This window comes from Heptranchias perlo, chromosome 1 (genome assembly GCF_035084215.1).
Source record: "Heptranchias perlo isolate sHepPer1 chromosome 1, sHepPer1.hap1, whole genome shotgun sequence".
NCBI classification, from domain to species: domain Eukaryota; kingdom Metazoa; phylum Chordata; class Chondrichthyes; order Hexanchiformes; family Hexanchidae; genus Heptranchias; species Heptranchias perlo.
In genome coordinates, this window is record NC_090325.1 from 63,770,446 (window position 1) to 63,791,982 (window position 21,537).

A 21,537-nucleotide genomic window follows, 5' to 3' on the forward strand; every position below is an offset into this window, starting at 1 on the left:
CATTGCTGAGGGAAATTTCTGTCGGTTGGTGTTACTTGTAAATGGTCCTAAGGAGAGGCCAGGTTATCAAGGTCAGATAAATCAATGGGAAATGACTCACTTTATTTCTTTTAAAAAAAAATGCTTTTGACACTGAAGTGTGACAGAAGCACGGTAGACACAAGATTTTGATATATTCGGTTAGATAAATACTGTAACAGTGATTAGTAGAGCCACTGAGCAGTTTCTTTTGCAAGCAGTTCTCAGCAGGAGCCATTCATTTGCTAAGGAAGGACAAATCCTATTTGTAGATTAATTACTTGGCTAGTGACGACAGGAGCCAAATGTTTAGAATTGCCCACATTCTTTCCAAAGTATTAAAAGGAAACTGAGTCTCAAGCATAGAAATATTTTGTCTCGAGATAGTGCCCAAAATACTCTTTCTATAAAAGGCAGATTGACCACTTCAAATGAGAAGCTCGAGCAAAGAAGTCAGTAGCAGCTGCCTAGCTAAAGACCCAGAACACTGTTCTTTTTTTAAAGGAACTGTTTCAAAGTAAAAGTTTTCTATTTGTAATATTTAGGCTAATGGAGGAAGGAATTGTAAGACACTGGACTGACACTCCTGTTCGTTACCAGCACAAGTTAGTAGGACGAGATCTCACAGAATGCAAACTGGATCACTTGTTGTTTGCCCTCCCAGGTCCAGCAGAAAGACTTGGGACAGGGGACAAACTTTCAGTCAAAGAATCAGCTAAATCAGTGGAAGCTACTGAAGCTGAAGTGTTTCAAGTCATGCTGGATGTTGTGCAGTTCCGCCCCGAAGATATCATCATTCAAGTATTCGAAGGGTGGCTTCTCATCAGGGCCCAGCACGGGCGAAGAATGGATGAACATGGTTTTATTTCGAGGAGTTTTACAAGACAGTACAAACTACCAGATGGTGTGCAGTCAAAAGATCTTTCTGCTATGCTATGTCATGATGGCATTCTGGTGGTGAAGACAAAGCCATAGCTGAAACACCTACTGAAGAATTAATATTGTATGAAGTAGCTCATGCTGAATTATTGAATATGTTTGGCAAAAATGATTAAATTTAGTAAGTACAGCAGCACATCAAATAAATATTGGTATAAATTCTGTTGAAAATATTTATCTATTGTAATTTAAAGGAGATGGTTTCACAGCAATAAAAACTTTGAAAAATGGTACACTTAATTTTCAACACAATTTGTTGTGTTACGGTTGTGTTTTTGTTGGCAATATGCCAGGGAAGGAGGTATATACGATGCTCCTTAAGTTTTCTTTGTAGATATGAGGTAGAAAGGCTTTTTTTGTACAGATCTAAGCACTCAGTTGGATGGAACGGTTGTTCCATACTTCAAAAACATGGGTGAACTCGACTTATCGTTAAGGTTTTTACCAACTGATAACAATGGTTCAACAAGTGCAGTAGATATGTTTATTGGCCTAGTAGCACCCTGTGATGTTACAGCTTTTCTATGAATAGCACAAAAATGTGGAGGGCTATTGAGTGCCAAGTTAAATGCCAAATCTAACGCCATGGGTACAGCTGAAACATGAACTCCCGGTCTCTCTAATATACTGGTTTATGGAAATATGAAATGCTGTGATTAGCCATTTAAACCCAAAAAACAGCAGCTAGCAAGGCATTACCCGAGTTGATAGCTCGCTCACATTCCCCTCTCGACTATTTCCATTGTTTGTCTCAGACTGTAATCTTCTCTGTAGAACCCAGCTGATAAGCATGTAGTGGAAGTTTACATGCAATGGCTGATATCAGGTGGGTGAGCTCCATGTCCTAGGGCAACTAGTTATTATTCATTTTCATGTAGTTTATATAATGACATACTGATCAGGGGAAGTGTTTTATTTTTAACGTAACCTCTGCTGTTTTTAGCAAGGTAGTTGGGGTAGAGAAGAACACTGTATAAATAAATGGGCCCTGAAATTCCGTAGGGCTACCACCAGTTTCCCATTGTAACTTTATCGGGAGACGAGCGTAAACACTAGAGAAATGGCATAAATGGGTTTCCATCAATCTCCAACCAAAGTTACAACAGGAGACCAGTAGTAGCCCTGCAGAATTTCAGAGCCTTAATACTTATATTTATATACAATGCTCATCAGTTTGAATTGTCTCAAAGCACTTTACAGAATGATTTTTTTCGTTAAGTACAGCGACTGTTGTGCAGGGAAATATAGTAGCCATTCTCCATCAGCAACAACAATGAGATGAATGACTAGTTAATGTATTTTTAAATAATATTAGTTGAAGGAGGAATGTTGGCCAGGACATTGGGAAACTGGCAGAAGGAACCTTGATTTAACACAAATAATTAATTAAACACAGTGACACAACATGCCATTGAATAATCGGTTCCAGATTCAGACCAGAGACTCCCCATACAGTAAGTTCCTGATCTCCATGCTGCTGTCGGCACTGGTGTTCTCCACTAAGCAGGAAGGAAAATTAATGGCCAAGTCACCCCAATCTGCTCTGTACACTTTCTTGTAACCAGTTGAAAGACATCGTAATTGGAGGCCTGGAACCAGGTCAGCTCCAACCTTTTGGCAGGGAAATGGTGGTGTGGAGAGAGTAGGCAGACCTGGAAAACAATAAAAAAAACACAACAAACAAAATAAAGCTTTAATTCATTTATAATTGTAACTGTACAAATTATTACAGATCTGACATGTTCCACTGTACTATTTTGCTGCACAAATAAAATCTCTTCTATGAAATTCTGTTCAGTGATCTCTAGAGAAACACTTCAGACAAAGTAACCTTTAAAGATAGGAGCTATTTTTGAAAAGTGTTGCTTAAAAATAAATATTTTACTTTGTAAATAATTGCCATTTTAGTTATGTTGAGCTCTTACAAATATGCACACATATATAAATGGTTGAATGGATAGATGAGTTTCATTAGCTGGGGACTGACTGCTGGTTGTACCACAAGATGGTGCTCTTTACACTAGTGGAGTGCACCATATGAAAAGAAGGACTACAAGAGCACTTTCTGGGCATGATTTTCAAAGTAATCTGGGGGTGCGTTGGGGCAGGAATCCTGGCTCCAACCTGCTGAAGAATCCGCATGACCCAGAGTCATCTGGGTGCGCGCGCCGTTCCCAAACCCGGAAGTACGATATTTAAAGCAGTAAATCAAGTACTTAAAGTACTTGAAATATCCATAAATCCAATTAACAATGAAGGCAAGCAATTTTAACGCTGCCTCAATGTGGTTCTCATGCTGTGTGAAACATGCCATGGGAAAGTAGCTGTGTTTCAGCCGGCAGCCAGTTGGACATTTAAATACTGTTTGACAGATGAGGATAAAAGGTCAGTTATTGCAGCAGGGCACTCAGTTCTCTCAGACAAACTTTTGGCTGGGAGATCTTTGTGTTTAGACTGAAAATTCTTGGTTTCCACTCAGAATTGTTCTGTTTACACATATTTACCAACTTTTCGGACCCCCTCAAACTGACACCACCAGGATGGGGGGTGCGATGGCTGCATTCACCAGTACATCCGAGGACGAGGAACATCACCATTCTCGCCAGGCACGGCGTGCACTTCTGCCATTTGGAGCTCCACAACACAGCGCTGCACCTCAGGCACCTGCACAAGAGCAGTGAGGGGAATAACAGATGTTGCAGGAGGCACTACCCTCGTCAGAGGATCTACAGGCCGAGGCTCAGCTTCCTGGACCTCTCTGAGGAGCAGTGCATACGGAGGATAAGAGTGAGTTGCCAGATGGTCGCAGACATCTGCAGCCTCCTTCATGCCGAGCTGCTCCTGGCTGGGCCTGGCGGCATCTCATTACCCGTCGCTGTTAACGTCACCACTGCCCTCAACTTCTTTGCCTCCGGATCATTCCAGAGTGCCACTGGTGACATCGCCGAGGTCTCTCAGTCATCTGCACACAAGTGCATAAGGCAGGTCATTGACGGCTTGTTTCACAGGGCCTCGCAATATGTCATCTTTCCCATGGATGACCTCAGTCAGACGGAGAGGGCAGTGGGATTCCACGCTTTGGCTGGCTTCCCACGTGTACAGGATGCAATCGATTGCACCCATATAATAATACAAGCACCTCCACATGAGCCAGGACTGTTCATCAACAGGAAGGGGCATCACTCCATCAACACTCAGCTCATTTGTGACCACCGCAAAGGTTTTCTTTACGTGTGCGCCAGATTCCCTGGCAGCTGCCATGATTCCTTCATTCTGAGGGAATCCAAAATCCCAGGCCTCTTTCACGCACCAAACAGTCTTAAGGGCTGGCTCCTTGGGGACAAGGGATACCCCCTGCACACATGGCTGATGACACCTCTGAGAAACCCCATCACCGAGCAACAGCATCGATACAATGACAGCCACATCGCCACCAGGTCTGTAATTGAACATGTGATAGGGCTACTGAAGATGCGATTTGGGTGCTTTGATCGTTCTGGGGGAGCACTTCAATACGCACCAGTGAGAGAGGGTCGCATTATAGTAGTGTGTTGTGCCCTGCACAACACGGCGCAACAAGAGGGGTACCGGTTGATGAGGCCTCATGCCCTCATCCATCATTCACATCTGCAATGAACATTGAAGAGGAGCAGCAGGAGGAGGAGAAGGAGGATGACAAACCCATGGGCAGACCAGCAGCTCACCTGGTTCCTCGTGAGGCCAGGGAGTCACTCATATGTGAACGGTAATCATAAGATCAGAAAGTGTGAAGAGTCCAGTCCTCACACCACCTGGAATGACCAGTGTCAACACCAGCACCCCCCACCCTGCACAAAACAGTCCTGCAACTACACATACACCCTCTGTAAAGTCATCCACTGGGTGGCATCAAGTGTCGCCTTTCATGATTAAGCACATGAAAGGGCGCTGTCACAAAAGGAAGTCAAGAATGGGCAAGACATGGCAGTAGTGGTGAGAATGATAACATTTAATGTGAATATAACAAAAAACAAATATAAATGAAAAACGTAACTGTCTGTCAGACACCCTTGTGCATACCCTTCGTGATCACAAATCCTTAGCCATTCTCTACCTACCACTTCTACATGGTGTATCCCCTGTGGCTGCAGCAGAGCTAGTGGCAGGTTGCTCATGTCCATGCCCGGACTGCTTAGATGATTTTGGCCTATGCCATCTGGGTTTTGGAGCCCGTGAGGGCCCCGCCAAAGACTGCTCCAACTGCACCTGTGCAGGGGCAGACTCGGCCACCTGGAGAGGAGGCAGCATTGCGGGTACTGGTTGAGAGGGGTCAACAGGTGAGAAGTGGCTGCACTTTGAGTGGCATCCCTATTTCCATGTCCCCTTTCGCCATCATCCCTCTCCTGGGCCAGGGCCACATCACTCCTACCACCCTGCTGGAGAACAGTTTGGAGGACATGCGTGATGCCTTGGAAGCCCAGTTGTAAAGTTCCCGTCTGCCTGTTTAAGGTGGCAGAAAGCTAGGTGGAAAAGTAAGCTGTGAGGAGAACACAAAGAGTCTGCAAAGGGATATTCACCGTGAGTCTGAACGGCCATTGTCAGGGCCTGAATGGACTCAATTCTGAGCCGTGATTGAAGCACAATGGAGGCTAGCCATCTTTCCATTGCAAACATTCCCACAGTTACCTGCAACACTATCTCAGCTATTTAAGAACTCAAAAATATAACTAGCAGGGTATATAAAGGAGAACCAGAGGATGTTGTATATTTGGATTTTCAAAAGGCATTCGATAAGATGCCACATAAAAGGTTGTTATCCAAGGTAAGGGAACTTGGGTTTGGGGGTAATATATTAGCATGGATAGAGGATTGGTTAAAGGACAGAAAACAGAGAGTAGGGATAAAGGGTCATTCTCAGGTTGGCAGGCTGTAACTAGTGGGGTGCCACAAGAATCAATGGCTGACCCCGTATCCTGTGACTACGCCCTCTAGTTCTAGACTCTAGCCAAGGGAAACAATCTCTCAGCATCTACCCTGTCAAGCCCCCTAATAATCTTATATGTTTCACTGAGATCACCTCTCATTCTTCTAAACTCCAGAGAGTATAGGCCCATTCTACTCAACCTCTCTTCATAAGACAACCATCTTATCCCAGGAATTAATCTGGTGAGCCTTCATTGCACCGACTCCAAGGCAAGTATATCCTTTCTCAGATAAGGAGACCAAAACTGTACACAGTACTCCAGGTGAGGTCTCACTAAAGCCCTATACAATTGTAGTAAGACTTCCTTACTCTTGTATTCCAACCCCCTTGCAGTAAAGGCCAACATGCCATTTGCTTTCCTAATTGCCTGCTTTACCTGCATACTAACTTTTTGTGTTTCTTGTACGAGGACACCCAAGTCTCTCTGAACACCAACATTTAATAGTTTGTCACCATTTTAAAAATATTCTGTTTTTCTATTCTTCTTGCCAAAGTGAATAACCTCACATTTCCTCACATTATACTCCATCTGCCACCTTCTTGCCCACTCACTTAATCTGTCTATATCCCTTTGCAGACTCTTTGTGTCCTCCTCACAGCTTACTTTCCCACCTAGCTTTGTATTGTCAGCAAACTTGGACACATTACACTCAGTCCCTTCATCTCAGTCACTAATATAAATTGTAAATAGCTGAGGCCCAAGCATTGAATATATTCAAGGCTGAGCTGGATAGATTTTTGGACTCTAGGGGAATCAAGGGATATGGGGATCAGGCGGGAAAGTGGAATTGAGGTCGGAGATCAGCCATGATCTGATTGAATGGCAGAGCAGGCTCGAGGGGTCGTATGGCCTACTCCTGCTTCTATCTCTTGTGTTCTTATGTTTTTATTTCCACAGTTACCTGTGACACTATCTCAGACATTTCCGCAGTTACGTGCAACATTATCTCAGACAGTTCCTCACGTCCCTGTGACACTATCTCAGAGATTCCCTCACATACCTGTGCCACCATTCCACTAATGCAGGATTTGGACTCCTCCATCCTCTGCACTATTGTGGAGAGCGTGCGTGACACCTGTTCCAGTACCTCGCAAATGTACTGCTGTCCCTCGATCATTCTCCTTTTAAAGGATGTCCCCCCGGGGTTCACCATCTGCGTCCAGCTGAGCAGAGCCTGGAGAGGAGTGCGCCAACCGACACGGACTCTCCACAGCTGCCCCCTGCCACCGGTTTCTGCTCATACTCACTTGTGTGTGGTGCCAACCCAACTAAATGACTATTAGGACCCACCGAGGTGTGAGTATCTGCGTTGGTGGATGGTTCACTAAGATGTGACTGTGCACCCTCAGAGGCCGGGAGCTCCTCTGAGGAATCGCCCTCTCCCGACACTGCGGTTGTTGAATGGCCTGTAAGAGAACAGAAGGCAATATTAAGCATCATCACAGATGTGTCATGTTGCGACGAGCATACTGAGGTGTTCAACATGCGAATCATTGTTAACATCAATTCATGTTGTGTGTGATGAATGTTAAAGTTGTGTCACCAGACGGTTTGTGGGGTGCCAGTCGTGGTGTCCCCGATGGACAGGCACTCGAGGGTGCAGCTGACATCCCGGGCCTCCTCCTCCACCTCTGTGAGGACCACTATTTGTTGTGGCCCCCCCCCCCTCCAGTCCTCTCTCTCTCACGTACATTTTGCGCTCCCTTCTCCTAGAATGGGAGAAAGTATAGGCTTGTATGTTCAGCCAATGAATGCATTAATCTGGGTGAGGCTGACCGTGAAAGAGGTGCATCAGAGGGTGAATATGAGACAGAGACATCACAATGGATCAGGATTGGGGTGAGTGGTAGTGGTGGGGTCACAAATGGGGAGGTGAGGAAGTGCTCAGAAAGTGAAGGTAAGTTGAAGATGAGCCTTAAGTGGGTGTGAGGAGTGATGTGATGGAGTAGTCTTGGCATTACAGAATGAGTTGGGGGGATGGGGTGATGTGCAACAAGGACGGCAGGAGAATCATTAAGTGTACTTGTTTTTGCTGACCTAGTTAGGTAATTGAAATGCTTCTTGCACTGGACCCAAGTGCGGGATACGTTGCTCCTGCTCGCGACCTCCTCTGTCACCTTGAGTCAGGCCTTCTTGGTGGCAGAGGCAGGGCGCTTCCTACTGTCGACCAACTAAAATAGTACCCTCCTCCTCCTCACCCCTGCATGCAGCACCTCAAGTGAAACATCGCTGAATCTTGGAGCAGTCTTGTCCCTGTGCTGCTCCTTTGTGTTTTCTTGCTCCTTGCTCCAGCAAAATCCATTGGACTAATGGTCCTTTAAATCTAGACGCTACAGCTGACAACCTGTCACAGTCTGCCCACTGTGCAGCTTTCGGTCGGCAAACCCAGAAACAAGATTAACGGCCACCAATTAAGTTGCGATCGCGTGGGGAATGATAAGTTTTTATTATTCGCGTTTGTTGCGCGCCCATTGCTCCCCCTCCGCTGCCACCCTGCCGCCTTATTAAAATCGTGCTATTTGTCTCACAAACACACTTGCTTCTATATGTGATGGACAGGCTTTGGTAGAAGTCATGGAGAAGTATTCCGATGGCTGGTAGTAGGAATCTAATGAGGTAAAATGTGGTAATAACCCTCCCTCCTCCCTGGCATCTAATATTTTAAAAGTATCTTTCCAAATTCTTGTAATTTAGATGAATAAAGCACTTAGTTTAAACCTGGCTCTCACTGATTGGGTCAGAAAACATACTGCCCACTTCATTAGCTGAGAGTTAATTATCTGCAAGTGTCTGCAGCTTGCACTGGCTGTGTGATGTAATGTCGTACCAGCACAGTTCCTTCCAGTTTGAATTTACAAGGCTTGGATCATGTCCCATCCCAATCTTTTCTCCAGCAAAATTAAGTTTATTTGTTTGAGCCTTTCTTCATAACTCAGTCCTCTGATGCCTCGATCCATTCTGGTCACTTGTCTCTGAATCCTTTCTAATGCCTCTATCTCCATCTGAGGAAGGGTGTCCAAAACTGGTGGCACACCATTGACCTGTACAATATCATTATATCTTCCTCTGACTTATAGTCTAGTGCTCTCCGGGTTCCCCATAGTATTCAATTTGCCTTATTGATAAATGCCTGACGCGGACCAGATACTTTCAGAGTATGATCAATGGTCACTCCCAAACCCCTTTCTGTCAGTGGTCTTAAAATAGGATCATTTCCTGTTATATGTCTTCACTGTTACCTGTTCTTATTTGTATTACTCAGCACTTATCCATATGAAAATCCACCTGCCATATCTTAGTCCATCTACATAATTAGTCCTGTTCTTTCTAAAGATGATCGATTGCCTTTTAATCTGTTACAAGCCCATAAAGTTAGGTGTCACCAGCAAATTTAAGTGTTCAAATGAATTTCCACCGGGCTAATAGTTAAGTGTCTTTGCTGTAGGTGATATTTTTCACTCCATTCTGAGTGGAGTAAATGATGAGGCAGAGTACATAATAGTTTGGAATTTTTTTTGTTAAAAAATGCAAGGCAGTTATTGGTGATACAGGCATGCAAAACTTCAAGAAAGAATGGCAATCTTCATAATTTATAGGTGTTGCATTAATTTTAATGAATGGTCATATGACCGCTGTTATTAAATATATAGATTTAATAAGCAAGTGCCATATATGACATGCGATGAAGTAAAAGAAGGTTAATCATATCATATAGATTACCCACTGTTCATGACAATTATACAAGTACCAATGAAAATTATTGCTGTGCTCATCTTCAAAACTATGCGTGTATACGTCAGTCATTATTGGTGACTGCACTTAAAAGCATGCAAGCATATGGGGCTCAATTTTAAAATCAAATTGCAGGTGTGTTGGGGGCAGGGGGGCTGCGAAAATGGTGAAAATCCCGAGCAGATGAGGAAGCCAGCTCCAACCCGCTGACCTCCGGGTTTCCTACAGAAGCGCCTGTATGCACGTGAGCTTCAGGAATGTGGTGCCAGCGGGATGATAGTTAAAGAACCAAATGTACCTCATTGAGGTACTTAAGTTACTTTATTTCTGTCGTAGTAGATAGTTAAAACGATTTTAAATTTACCTGGGCGGCTTTCCCATGGCTTCTGATTCACACCTAGTGAAACCAGGTGTGAAGGGCCGGATCAGGCAAAAGTAAATGAAATAAATTAAATAAAAAACCACTGCACAAAGTTAAAAAAACAAAATAAAGCTCCCTTTCCACCCTGCTCCGATGTCCGATGTCTCCGTCCCCGATGTCCCTCTCAGCCCCCGATGTCTCTATCTCCGATGTCCATCTCCCCCCAGCCGATGTCCCTCTCCGATCTCTGCCTCTACCCCCCCCCCCCCAGCCGATGTCCCTCTCCGACCTCCTCCTCTCCTCCACTGATCTTCAGCACCCTCCATTCTCAGTTCCAGCACCGGATAACGTCTCCCTCTCTCTCTCTTTCTCTCCCCGCAACCCCCCCCCACCTCGGCATTGCAGCTCTTGTCTGCAATCAGCCTGTTAATCAGCATAACAGCTGGGCGTGAAACCTGTAAACAACTTTAATCACCAACAATTAAATCGCGATCACGTCGGAAAAGGTAAGTTTTTTTATTCGGGTTTGCCACGCGCATCTTCACCCCCCCGCTGCCAACTTGCCACCATTTCAAAATTGAGCCCATGATTTATGAAAATACAAATGTAAAATCTGACAGCTCATCATTGTGATGTATACTATCATTTGACTATAGTTTACCATACTTTTTGGGTACAATTGTGTTACTATATGTTATAGATAAATTTTGTTCTGTATAATGAGAAAACCTAATAAAGAAATTTATTAAAAATAAAAGGCGAGAGTAATTTCTCAAGTTACTGATCTTTTGCTCAGGAGAACGATGGTATATCAACGGCTCAACATCCCTGCGCACGCAGCATAGAACCAACGAGGCATTCTCTGCCATTACTGACTTTCCAGAGGGTGTAGAGGGGGCAGAAAACCACGGGCAGTGTCCTCGGGCTGGTTTTGCACCAGTGCCGGATTTTCTGCAAGGCCTGCACTGAGGACAGAAGAGGCTTGCTTCTGCTCCTTGGCTCAAGTCTCATAAATGTTTGCATTCGGGGTGTGTTGGGGGCATGTCCTTTGAATCCAAGAAATTCCCATGTGTTGTGCCATTGGCACGACTTAATTGCTGTGCTTCATAAAAACTTGAAGCACAGCCATCAGAAAAAGTTAAAGAAGTTCACTTTTAACTTGGTCTGAGTTTGTTGACATTTTTGCTTGTTCTCTGTTTTGGCAGTTTATTTATTTTTTTCTTCTGTGAATCTGTGAAATTAATTTACTTCTGTTTCATTTAGAGTAGAGCATCGATATGGGGGTCTTCAATTCTGTGCTTTAACAACACACAAGAAGTTCGTCACGATCAGGATAGTGTCCTAGGCCCAACCATCTTCAGCTGCTTCATCAATGACCTTCCCTCCATCACAAGGTCAGAAATGGGGATGTTCGCTGATGATTGCACAGTTTTCAGTTGCATTCACAACCCCTCAGATAATGAAGCAGTCCGAGCCCGCATGCAGCAAGACCTGGACAACATCCAGGCTTGGGCTGATAAGTGGCAAGTAACATTCGCGCCAGACAAGTGCCAGGCAATGACCATCTCCAACAAGAGAGAGTCTAACCACCTCCCCATGACATTCAACGGCATTACCCCACCATCAACATCCTGGAGGACACCATTGACCAGAAACTTAACTGGACCAGCCATATAAATACTGTGGCTACAAGAGCAGGTCAGAGGCTGGGTTTTCTGCGGCGAGTGACTCACCTCCTGACTCCCCAAAGCCTTTCCACTATTGACCGGAGGTCACCGGTTACGGTTACTGGCTTAGTACACAGAGGAGAAAAGTCAATTCTCTCTTAACTCTCAATTCACTTTATTCACATTGTTAGATCATATATATATATATAGCTTATACATCTGGTTAGATATAGACATGCAGTTTACACCAGGTTATACAGTTTTATACCCAAACTAAGATCTAAACGCACACTCACTAGGTTTCTCTGACACTCCCTGAGTGGTCACAGAATATAAAGGATAATACCCGAAAAGGAGAGCTGACGCTGGCCAGGCATTCCGTTCTTTCTCTCTCTCGACATCATCTCTACGTCCCGGACGTAGGGTCTTCCATTTCTGCGATGGTTGGTCTCCGGAGTCTTCGCTCTGACTCCACGTCCCAGATCCTTCATTCTTATTCCGAATCTTATCTCTTCAGTCTGTGCTGTCTCTCTATTTCGTTGGTTTAGGCTTTCTCGCTTTTGCCTGGGTCTTCTCCTCATTGGCTCTGTCCCAAGGACTTAGGTAGCATTACCTCATTACTCCTTTTCTAAATAAGGACTTGTGTCTTATCACATTTCCTTTGTCTTTCACAAAACTTGGTTAATTCAAACCGGTTCCAGGCAGCTGAGGCCAGGACTGAGCTCAGGTTACTTCAGTTCAAAAGTCGTTCCTGCCTGTGTATCAGCAGCTGACACCTCAGGTTACCTTCTGCAGCCCCTAGCCAACACCACCATCTACAAGGAACAAGTCAGGAGTGTGATGGAATACTCTTCAGTTGCCTGGATGAGTGCAATTCCAACAACACTCAAGAAGCTCGACACCATCCAGGACAAAGCAGCCCGCTTGATTGGCACCCATCCACCACCCTAAACATTCACTCCCTTCACCACCGGCGCACAGTGGCTGCAGTGTGTACCATCCACAGGATGCACTGCAGCAACTCACCAAGGCTCCTTCGACAGCACCTCCCAAACCCACGACCTCCACCACTTAGAAGGACAAGGGCAGCAGGCAAATGGGAACAACACCACCTGTACGTTCCCCTCCAAGTCACACACTGTCTTGACTTGGAAATATATCGCCGTTTCTTCATCGTCACTGGGTCAAAATCCTGGAACTCCCTTCCTAATAGCATTGTGGGAGAACCTTCACCACATGGACTGCAGCGGTTCAAGAAGACGGCTCACCACCACCTTCTCAAGGGCAATTAGAGATGGGCAATAAATGCTGGCCTTACCAGTGATGCCCACATCCCATGAATGAATTAAAAGAAAGGCTAAGATAGAGTTTGGCAGGAATGTCGGAGGAGCTATTGCAGGATTGCAGTTCACTGGGGAGGAGGCAGTCGTGGATTTGTGTTGCCACCAGGAAGAAATCCTCTAAACTACCCAGGACTGGCACTGCTCTGCCTGTGATAGTAAAGGTGATTACTGCTTTATATTTTTATGCTACTGACTCCTTTCGAAGGGCACTGCTGCATCCAGTGGGTGGATGGAAAAACAAACATCTCATCTTCTCTAAGGAACAGCAGCAGCAGGAGAGGGCCCAGCACTTTTACAAAGTGGTAGGAATGCTTCAAGTTCAAGGCCTTGTCGATACCACTTGTGGCAGTATGGGCTCCTTACATCAATGCAACTGCACTCACCAACAGGAAGGGGTTCCACTCGCTAAATGTCTGGATGATCTGGACCATTTGATCATGCAGGTAAATGCAAGCTACCCAGGCAGCTGCATGACTCCTTTATCCAATGATAGTCCACAGTACCACCCATGTTTGAGGGATCGGTTGTGGGATGCCTGCTGGAGCTGTGGCTACTCACACCTGTGTACCATCTGTGAACACCAGCCAAAGGAAATGATAGTAAAGCCCATTCTACTACCTGGACCCAAATTAAGCACACAACAGAGTTCCTAAACAATGGTTCAGTTTCCTGGATTGGTCAGGGGGTGGGATGGGAGGGGGTGGGATTTGGGGGGGGGGCATTTTGCTGTACAGTTCCTTAAAGATCTCCAAAGTTATCATGTCTTCTTCATACCATCTCAGTGTGGACAGGCAGGGGCAGGAGGAGGCATAGAAAGGGGCCTGTGGATTTGCCACTATCCCTTGAACAGCAGTATGCTTGTGAAATCAGACAAAGATTAATCATAACTAGTTCTAACGAAAGGTCATTGACCTGAAATATTAACTCTGTTCCTCTCTCCACAGATGCTGCCTGACCTGCTGAGTATTTCTAGCATTTTCTGTTTTTGTTAAAGATTAATCATAAACCTTTTTAAATAGACATACGCCTTCTGCACATACGCCTTCTGCACAATAAATGGTGAATCCCCTCTATCCCTCACCAACCATGAATGCATAACCAGGCATATAGAATCATAGAATGGTTACAGCCCAGAAGGAGGCCCTTTGGCCCATCGAGCCCGTGCCAGCTCTTTGTAAGAGCAATACAGTTAGTCCCATTCCCCTATTCTTTCCCCATAGCCCTGCAAATATTTTCCCTTCAAGTATTTATCCAATTCCTTTTTGAAAGCCACAATTGAATCTGCTTCCACCACTCTTTCAGGCTGCGCATTCCAGATCATAACTACTCGCTGCGTAAAAAAGTTTTTCCTCATGTCGTCTTTGGTTCTTTTGCCAATCACTTTAAATCTGTGTCCTCTGGGAACAGTTTCTCTTTATTTACTTTATTTAAACCCTTTATGATTTTGAACACTTCTATTAAATCTCCTCCCAATCTTCTCTGCTCTAAGGAGAACAACCCCAGCTTAACTGAAGTCCATTATCCCTGGAATCATTCTGGTAAATCTTTTCTGCACCCTCTCTAAGGCCTTCACATCTTTCCTAAAGTACGGTGCCCAGAATTGGACACAATACTCCAGCTGTGGCCGAACTGCAGCATAAAGTGCAGAGATCCTTTAAGAAAACACCAGGACAACAGCAGATGAATTTTAATGCAGATAACTGTAAAGTACTGCACATAGGAAGGAAAAAAGGGACACACATACTCCATGAATATTGCTGAAGCTAAAGGTGAAGCTGAAAGAGAACTCAGAGTCTTAGTGGACGTGATACTCAACAAAGCAGCAATCAACAAAACTAATGAGATGTTGAAGTCTTTAGCCAAAGCAGTAAAATATAAGTCAGAGGAAGTAGTGATCCAACTCTAAGTGCTGGGAGAGGATTGAAAGATGGCAGTTCAGCCTGATGGAGACAATGGGGCCGATTTTCGGATGGCCGAGTGGGTGTGTTGGGGGCGGGGGGGCTCCTAAAATGGCGGAATCCCGGAGCGGGTTCAGAGCCCAGCTCCAACCCGCTGACTTCCGGGATCCCCAGTGACGCGTTCAGGTGCGCGCGCAGCTCCCGCATGCAGGACTCCCACTGGCAATTAAAGCCGGCGGGATGCTACTTCACATAGTTATTTAGATACTTGAGGTACTTGACAGACCTCTTTGAGTGGAGATTTTGGCAGAGGTGCAATTTTGAAGGATCCTCAGCATGTTTTCCATGCTGTGGGAAACACTCCCTGTTGGAGCAGACGTGTTTCAGCCAGCAGCCAGTGGGAGATGCAAAGGATTATTTGACAGGTGGGGGGAAAACCTCATTTATTGCAGCAGGGCACTCTGTCACTTCAGACAAAGTTTTGGCTGCAACACCTTTGTCTTTCCAATCAAAGTTCTTAATTTATACCAAAACTCAGCTGTGCAAACACATTTACCTACTTTGCGGACCCCCTCAAACTCACACTGTCAGGATGGGGAGCGCCATGGCTGCATTCATCACTTCATCCGAGGACGAGCAACATCACCAGCCTCGCCAGGCTTGTTGTCCACCTCCGCCTCGTGGAGCTCCACAACACAGTGCTGCGCCACAGGGACCTGTGCAAAATAGTCGTGCTACTACACATACACCCACTGTAGGGTGACCCAATGGGTGGCATCAAGTGTGGGTGTTCATGGTGAACCTCATGAAAGGGATTTATTACACAAGCCAGTCAAGAATGGCCAAGACGTGGCAGTAGTGGTGACAATAATAATATTTAATGAGCCATTAAAAAAATCAAATATAAATTAAAAACATGACAAACCATCAAACACCCTTGTGCATCCCATTTGTGCTCACAAAACCAGCGCCTTACGCTTACGAGTACTCCTACATGGTGCTTCTCCTGTGGCTGCAGCAGAGGTAGTGGCAGGTTGCTCTTGTTCATGCCCTGACCGATTAGATGCTTTGGGCCTACGCCCTCTGGGTTTCGGTGCCCATGAGGGCCCCTCCAAAGACTGCTCCACCTGCACCTGTGCAGGGGCAGACTCGGCCACCTGGAGAGGAGGCAGCATTGCGGGTACTGGTTGATAGGGGAGCAAAGGGAGAGACGTGGGAGCGCTTTAAGTGTCGTCCCCACTTCCATGTCCCCTTTCGCCATCATCCCTCTCCTGGGCCAGGCCCACATCACTCCTACCCCATCCTGCCGGGCGACAGTTTAGAGGACATGTGTGAAGCCTTGTAAGGCCAGTGCCAGAGTATCTGCCTGCCTGTTTAAGGCGGCAGAAAGTTGCTCACCCTGAGTCCAAAGGGCCGTTGTCAGGGCCTCAACGGACTCATTTGTGAGCCGTGCTTGAAGCTCGATATAGGCTAGTCTTCCCTCCGTCGCAGACATTCCCGCACTTACCCGCGACACTATCTCAGAGATGTCATCACATCCCTTTTTTTTTATTCGTTCACGGGATGTGGGCGTCGCTGGCAAGGCCAGCATTTATTGCCCATCCCTAATTGCCCTCGAGAAGGTGGTGGTGAGCCGCCTTCTTGAACCGCTGCAGTGCGTGTGGTGACGGTTCTCCCACAGTGCTGTTAGGAAGGGAGTTCCAGGATTTTGACCCAGCGACAATGAAGGAACGGCAATATATTTCCAAGTTGGGATGGTGTGTGACTTGGAGGGGAACGTGCAGGTGGTGTTGTGACAGTGTCACAGGGATTCTCTCCTGTACCTGTGCCACCATTCCACTCATGCAGGAGTTGGACTCCTCCATCCCCTCCACGATTGTGGAGAGTGCGCGTGGCACCTGTTCCAGCACCTCGCAAATGTGCTGCTGCCCCTCGATTATTCTTCTTTTAAAGGTTGGCCCCCAGGGTTCAGCATCTGTGTCCAGCTGAGCAGAGCCTGGAGAAGAGTGCTCCCACCGACTTGGACTCTCCACAGCTGCCCCTGCCACCAGTATCTGCTCGTGCTCACATGTGTGTGGTAACTCACCATGTGCGACCCCAACTAACTGAGGACGGGGACCCACCGAGGTGTGTGTATCTGCGCTGGTGGATGGCTCGCTCAGATGTGATGGTGCCCCTTCAGAGGCCGGCAGGTCCTCTGAGGAATCACCCTCCGCCGTCACAGCGGTTGCTGAAGGCCCTGTAAGAGAATAGAAGGCAATATTAAGCATGATGACAGATGTTGAGGTGCTGAAGATGGCAAGGCATCTTAACATCATTTGCTATTGTGAGTGCTGAATGTTAAAGTTCTTTCACCAGCCGTTTGTCGGGTGGCAGTCTCAGCGTCCCCGACTGACAGGCACTCGAGTGTGCGGCTTAGTTCAAGAGCCTCCTGCTCTGCGTCCGTGAGGACGACCTGAGGTTGCGGCCCCTGCCCGGTCTTCGCCCTCTCCTGTGCATTCTGGACTCTCTTCTCCTATAAGGGGAGACAATAGAGAGACGTGAGTGAGGGATGGTGACGTGGCGAACTGCTGAATGCATTGGTTTGGGTAAGGCTGACCGTGAAAGAGATGCATAAGTGGGTGAGTATGAGACAGAGCCATGACATTGTATGAGGATTGGGTTGAGTGGTAGTGGTGGGATGAGTACTGGGGAGATGAGACCATAAGACCATAAGACCATAAGAGATAGGAGCAGGAGTAAGCCATTCGGCCCTTCGAGCCTGCTCTGCCATTCAATGAGATCATGGCTGATCTGATTTTTACCTCAACTCCACTTTCCCACCCTTTCCCCATATCCTTTGACTTTCTTGCTGATCAAAAATTTGTCTAACTCAGCCTTGAATGTATTCAATGACTCAGCCTCCACAGCTTTTTGGGGTAAAGAATTCCAAAGATTCACGACCCTCTGGGAGAAGAAATTTCTCCTCATTTCTGTCTTAAATGGGCGACCCCTTATTCTGAGACTATGCCCCCTAGTTTTAGATTCCCCCATGAGGGGTAACATCCTCTCAGCATCTACCCTATCGAGTCCCCTCAGAATCTTGTATGTTTCAATAAGATCTCCTCTCATTCTTCTAAACTCCAATGAGTATAGACCCAACCTGTTCAATCTTTCCTCATAAGACAACCCTTCCATACTCGGAATCAACCTAGTGAACCTTCTCTGAACTGCCTTAAATAAGGGCCCCAGAACTGTATGCTGTACTCCAGGTGTGGCCTCACCAGCAACCTGTACAGTTGTAGCATGACTTCCCTGCTTTTATACTCCATCCCCCTAGAAATAAAGGCCAATATTCCGTTTGCCTTCTGGATTACCTGCTGCACCTGTATGTTGACTTTTTGAGTTTCATGTACGAGGACACCCAGATCCCTCTGTACTGCAGCATTTTGTAGTATTTCTCCATTCAAATAATATTTTGCTTTTTTATTTTTCCTCCCAAAGTGGATGACTTCACATTTTCCCACATTATATTCCATCTGCCAAATTTTTGTCCATTCACTTAACCTATCAATATTCCTTTGCAGACACTTTGTGTCCTCATCGCAACTTGCTTTTCCACCTATCTTTGTATCATCAGCAAATTTGGCCACAAGACACTCTGTTCCTTCATCCAAGTAATTGATATATATTGTAAATAGTTGAGGCCCCAGCACTGAGCCCTGCGGCACCCCACTAGTTACAGATCGCCATTTTGAAAATGATCCTTTTATCCCGACTCTTTGTTTTCTGTTAGTTAGCCAATCCTCTATCCATGCCAGTATATTACCCCCAACACCATGAGCTCTTATCTTGTGCAGTAAACTTTTATGTGGCACCTTATCGAATGCCTTTTGGAAATCCAAATATACTGCATCCATTGGTTCCCCTTTATCCACCCTGCCCATTACTTCCTCAAAGAACTCTAATAAATTTGTCAGACACGATTTCCCCTTCATAAAACCATGTTGACTCTCCATGATTGTATTTTGAGTCTCCAAATGTCCTGCTACTATTTCCTTAATAATGGATTCTAGCATTTTCCCAATGACAGATGTTAAGCTAACTGGTCTATAGTTACCTATAGTGAGCAAGTACAGGTAAGTTGAGGATGAGGTTTGAGTGGGTGTGAGGAGTGATGTGATAGAGTAGTGTTGGCAGTGTAGAAGGAGTTGCGGGGTGGGAGCATGATGTGGAAGACGGAATGTAGAAGAATAAGTAAGTGTACTCACTTTGGCTGACCTAGTTAGGTCATTGAAGCGCTTCCTGCACTGGCTCCATGTGCGGGAGACATTGCTACTGCTGGTGACCTCCTCTGCCACTTCAAGCCAGAGCTTCTTGGTGGCAGAGACAGGCCACTTCCTTCTGTCCGATGGGTAGAAAATATTCCATTCCCTCCTTACCCCATCCAGTAGGATCTGTAGTGAGGCATTGGTAAATCTGAGAGCAGCCTTTCCCCTGGTCTGCTCCATTCTGTACTTTTGGTTGTTTGCTGCAGGAGCAGCATTGGAGGACTGCCCCTTTAAATAGGGCTCCTCCAGCTGACAGCCTGTGATGCGTGTGCGCAGTCCGCCCGCTGCACAGGTTGACGACAGGAAATCCGGATGCCACGGCCTTCAATTTACCCACAATCGCATGGGGAACGGACGGATTTTACTGGGCGGGTTACTCACGCACCCAGTCGCCCCCCCCACATGCCCCCCCCCCACCGCTGCCATCCCGCCTCCCTGGTAATAGCAGGGCCAATGTGTGATATGTCTTTGGGGAACAATGGCTTCGATATTAACCCCTTCCCCCATGATGAGTGGGAGAGGGGCGGGGGGGTGGTGGTGGGGTGGTTAAAAAGTGGAATCTGCATAAGCAAACCCCAAAACGCTGCACACGCCCATCGCTATTTATGCTCTGTGGCTATGTGGGCATTCTAATTGGGGTCATGGCTTCAAAGCACTGTCACTGTGGACGTGCCTCCTGTGCTGTACCCAGGTAGGAGTAGTGTGCTTTGTAAAACACGAGTCCTTGGGCAATGATGGCAATAAACCTATCCCATGAGGTGCCATTGGACCTGAAGATGTTGTGCAATCATGAATTGGTCCTTCTCATCCAATTCATGCAGCACTATGGGAACAGTAAAAGGGATATCCATCTTACCAAATTTGTTAGCTTTATCTTGGACTGCAGCAGTGATTTTCAGGACTCTGGGAAAGTGCATTTTAGAAAACTGAAGGCTTCAACAAAAAGGAAAATATATTGAGGGAAATAAAAGTATGCAAGAAGTTCAAAGCCCAAGTAGAAAAAATGCTCACTACTAAAAAACTAGAATTTAACATTCAAGGGAATAGCAGCAATGTTGCTTTAAGGGACACTTGAAACTAGGCCAGTCCCTTTTCCCCGTCAGATGCCCATTTTATATGAGCAAGGTGGCAACGCCCAGTTTTGTGTTGTCAGTAAATTTTAATATAGTGCTCCCTATGCCAAAAACCAAATAATTTGTATATATCAAGTACAAAAGTGGATCACTTCCAATCCTTCCCCAATCTGAGTAACACCAGACAACCCTAACCCTTTGCTTCCTGTTTGTCAACCAACTTTATATCCATGCTGCTAATTTACCTTACATCTTCTGAAAATCCAGGTAGACGACACCTACTGCATTCCTTTCATATACAAAATTAGTTACCTCTTCAAAAAACTCTAGTGAAATTGTCAAACACGACTTGCCTTTAACAAATCTATGCTGCCTGTCTTTGACTATCCCATGCATCTCGAAATGCTCAGTAGTTTGATCTCAAATTATATGGATTCTAAGAGTTTGCCCAGCAACAGGCAGTCGGACAACCTGCTTCCAGGACTTTGCTGCTGATGCACTATAGCCAGGTTCAAGGAGATGTGCAAGAGTGACCCATGTATGACGCTCTCTGATTTTGCCTTCCTCCCTGTAGGGAATAATTTATTCTATGGTCTGTACTGTCCACTGGTGGCATGGTTGAAATTGAGAATTTGCCATGTGGAAAATTGTTTGGTCCAAGCTAGAAAGAGGGATGAGGTCCTGCAGGCAGATTTTAAGAAGTTAGGAAAGAGATTAACAAGCAGGACCTCAAAGGTAGTAATCTCACTCCCAGTGCCATGCGCTAGCGGGTATAGAAATAGGAGGATAGAGAAGATGAATGCGTGGCTAGAGAGATGGTGCAGGAGGGAGGGCTTTAGACCCTGGAGCATTGGGACGGGTTCTGGGGGAGGTGGGACCTGTACAAGCCGACAGGTTGCACCTCAAAACAGGGCCGGGACTAATATCCTCACGGGGCGGGGTGGGGGGGGTGCGGTTTGGAGTGCTCTGGGGGAGGGTTTAAACTAACTTGGCAGGGGGATGGGAACCTGAGTGTAGATTCAGAAGGGAAAGAAGCAGAGCTGGAAATGGAAGGCAGAAAATCAGTAAGTGAGTCTGGAAGACAGAGGAAACAAAGGTTAGAAAATAGACAACAAAGGAGTTTGGCAGTGCTTAATGGTATATACCTCAGTGCAAGGAGTATAGTGAGCACAGACAGACACATGGCAGTACGATATCTTAGCTATTACAGAAACATGGCTTAAACAGGAGCA

General features: G+C 46.0%; 1 protein-coding gene across 1 annotated transcript; it reads left to right on the plus strand.

The window, feature by feature from the left end:
- Window positions 1-436: 436 nt before the first annotated feature.
- hspb3 (heat shock protein, alpha-crystallin-related, b3) lies at window positions 437-2,745 on the plus strand. The gene has a single exon (XM_067994459.1). The coding sequence runs from the start codon at window positions 568-570 to the stop codon at window positions 991-993; it is 426 nt and encodes a 141-aa protein (XP_067850560.1). The 5' UTR covers window positions 437-567; the 3' UTR covers window positions 994-2,745.
- Window positions 2,746-21,537: the final 18,792 nt, after the last annotated feature.

Bases quoted from the DNA above. Each gene is read 5' to 3' on its own strand.
- hspb3 (XM_067994459.1), top strand. From the start codon at position 568: ATGGAGGAAGGAATTGTAAGACACTGGACTGACACTCCTGTTCGTTAC.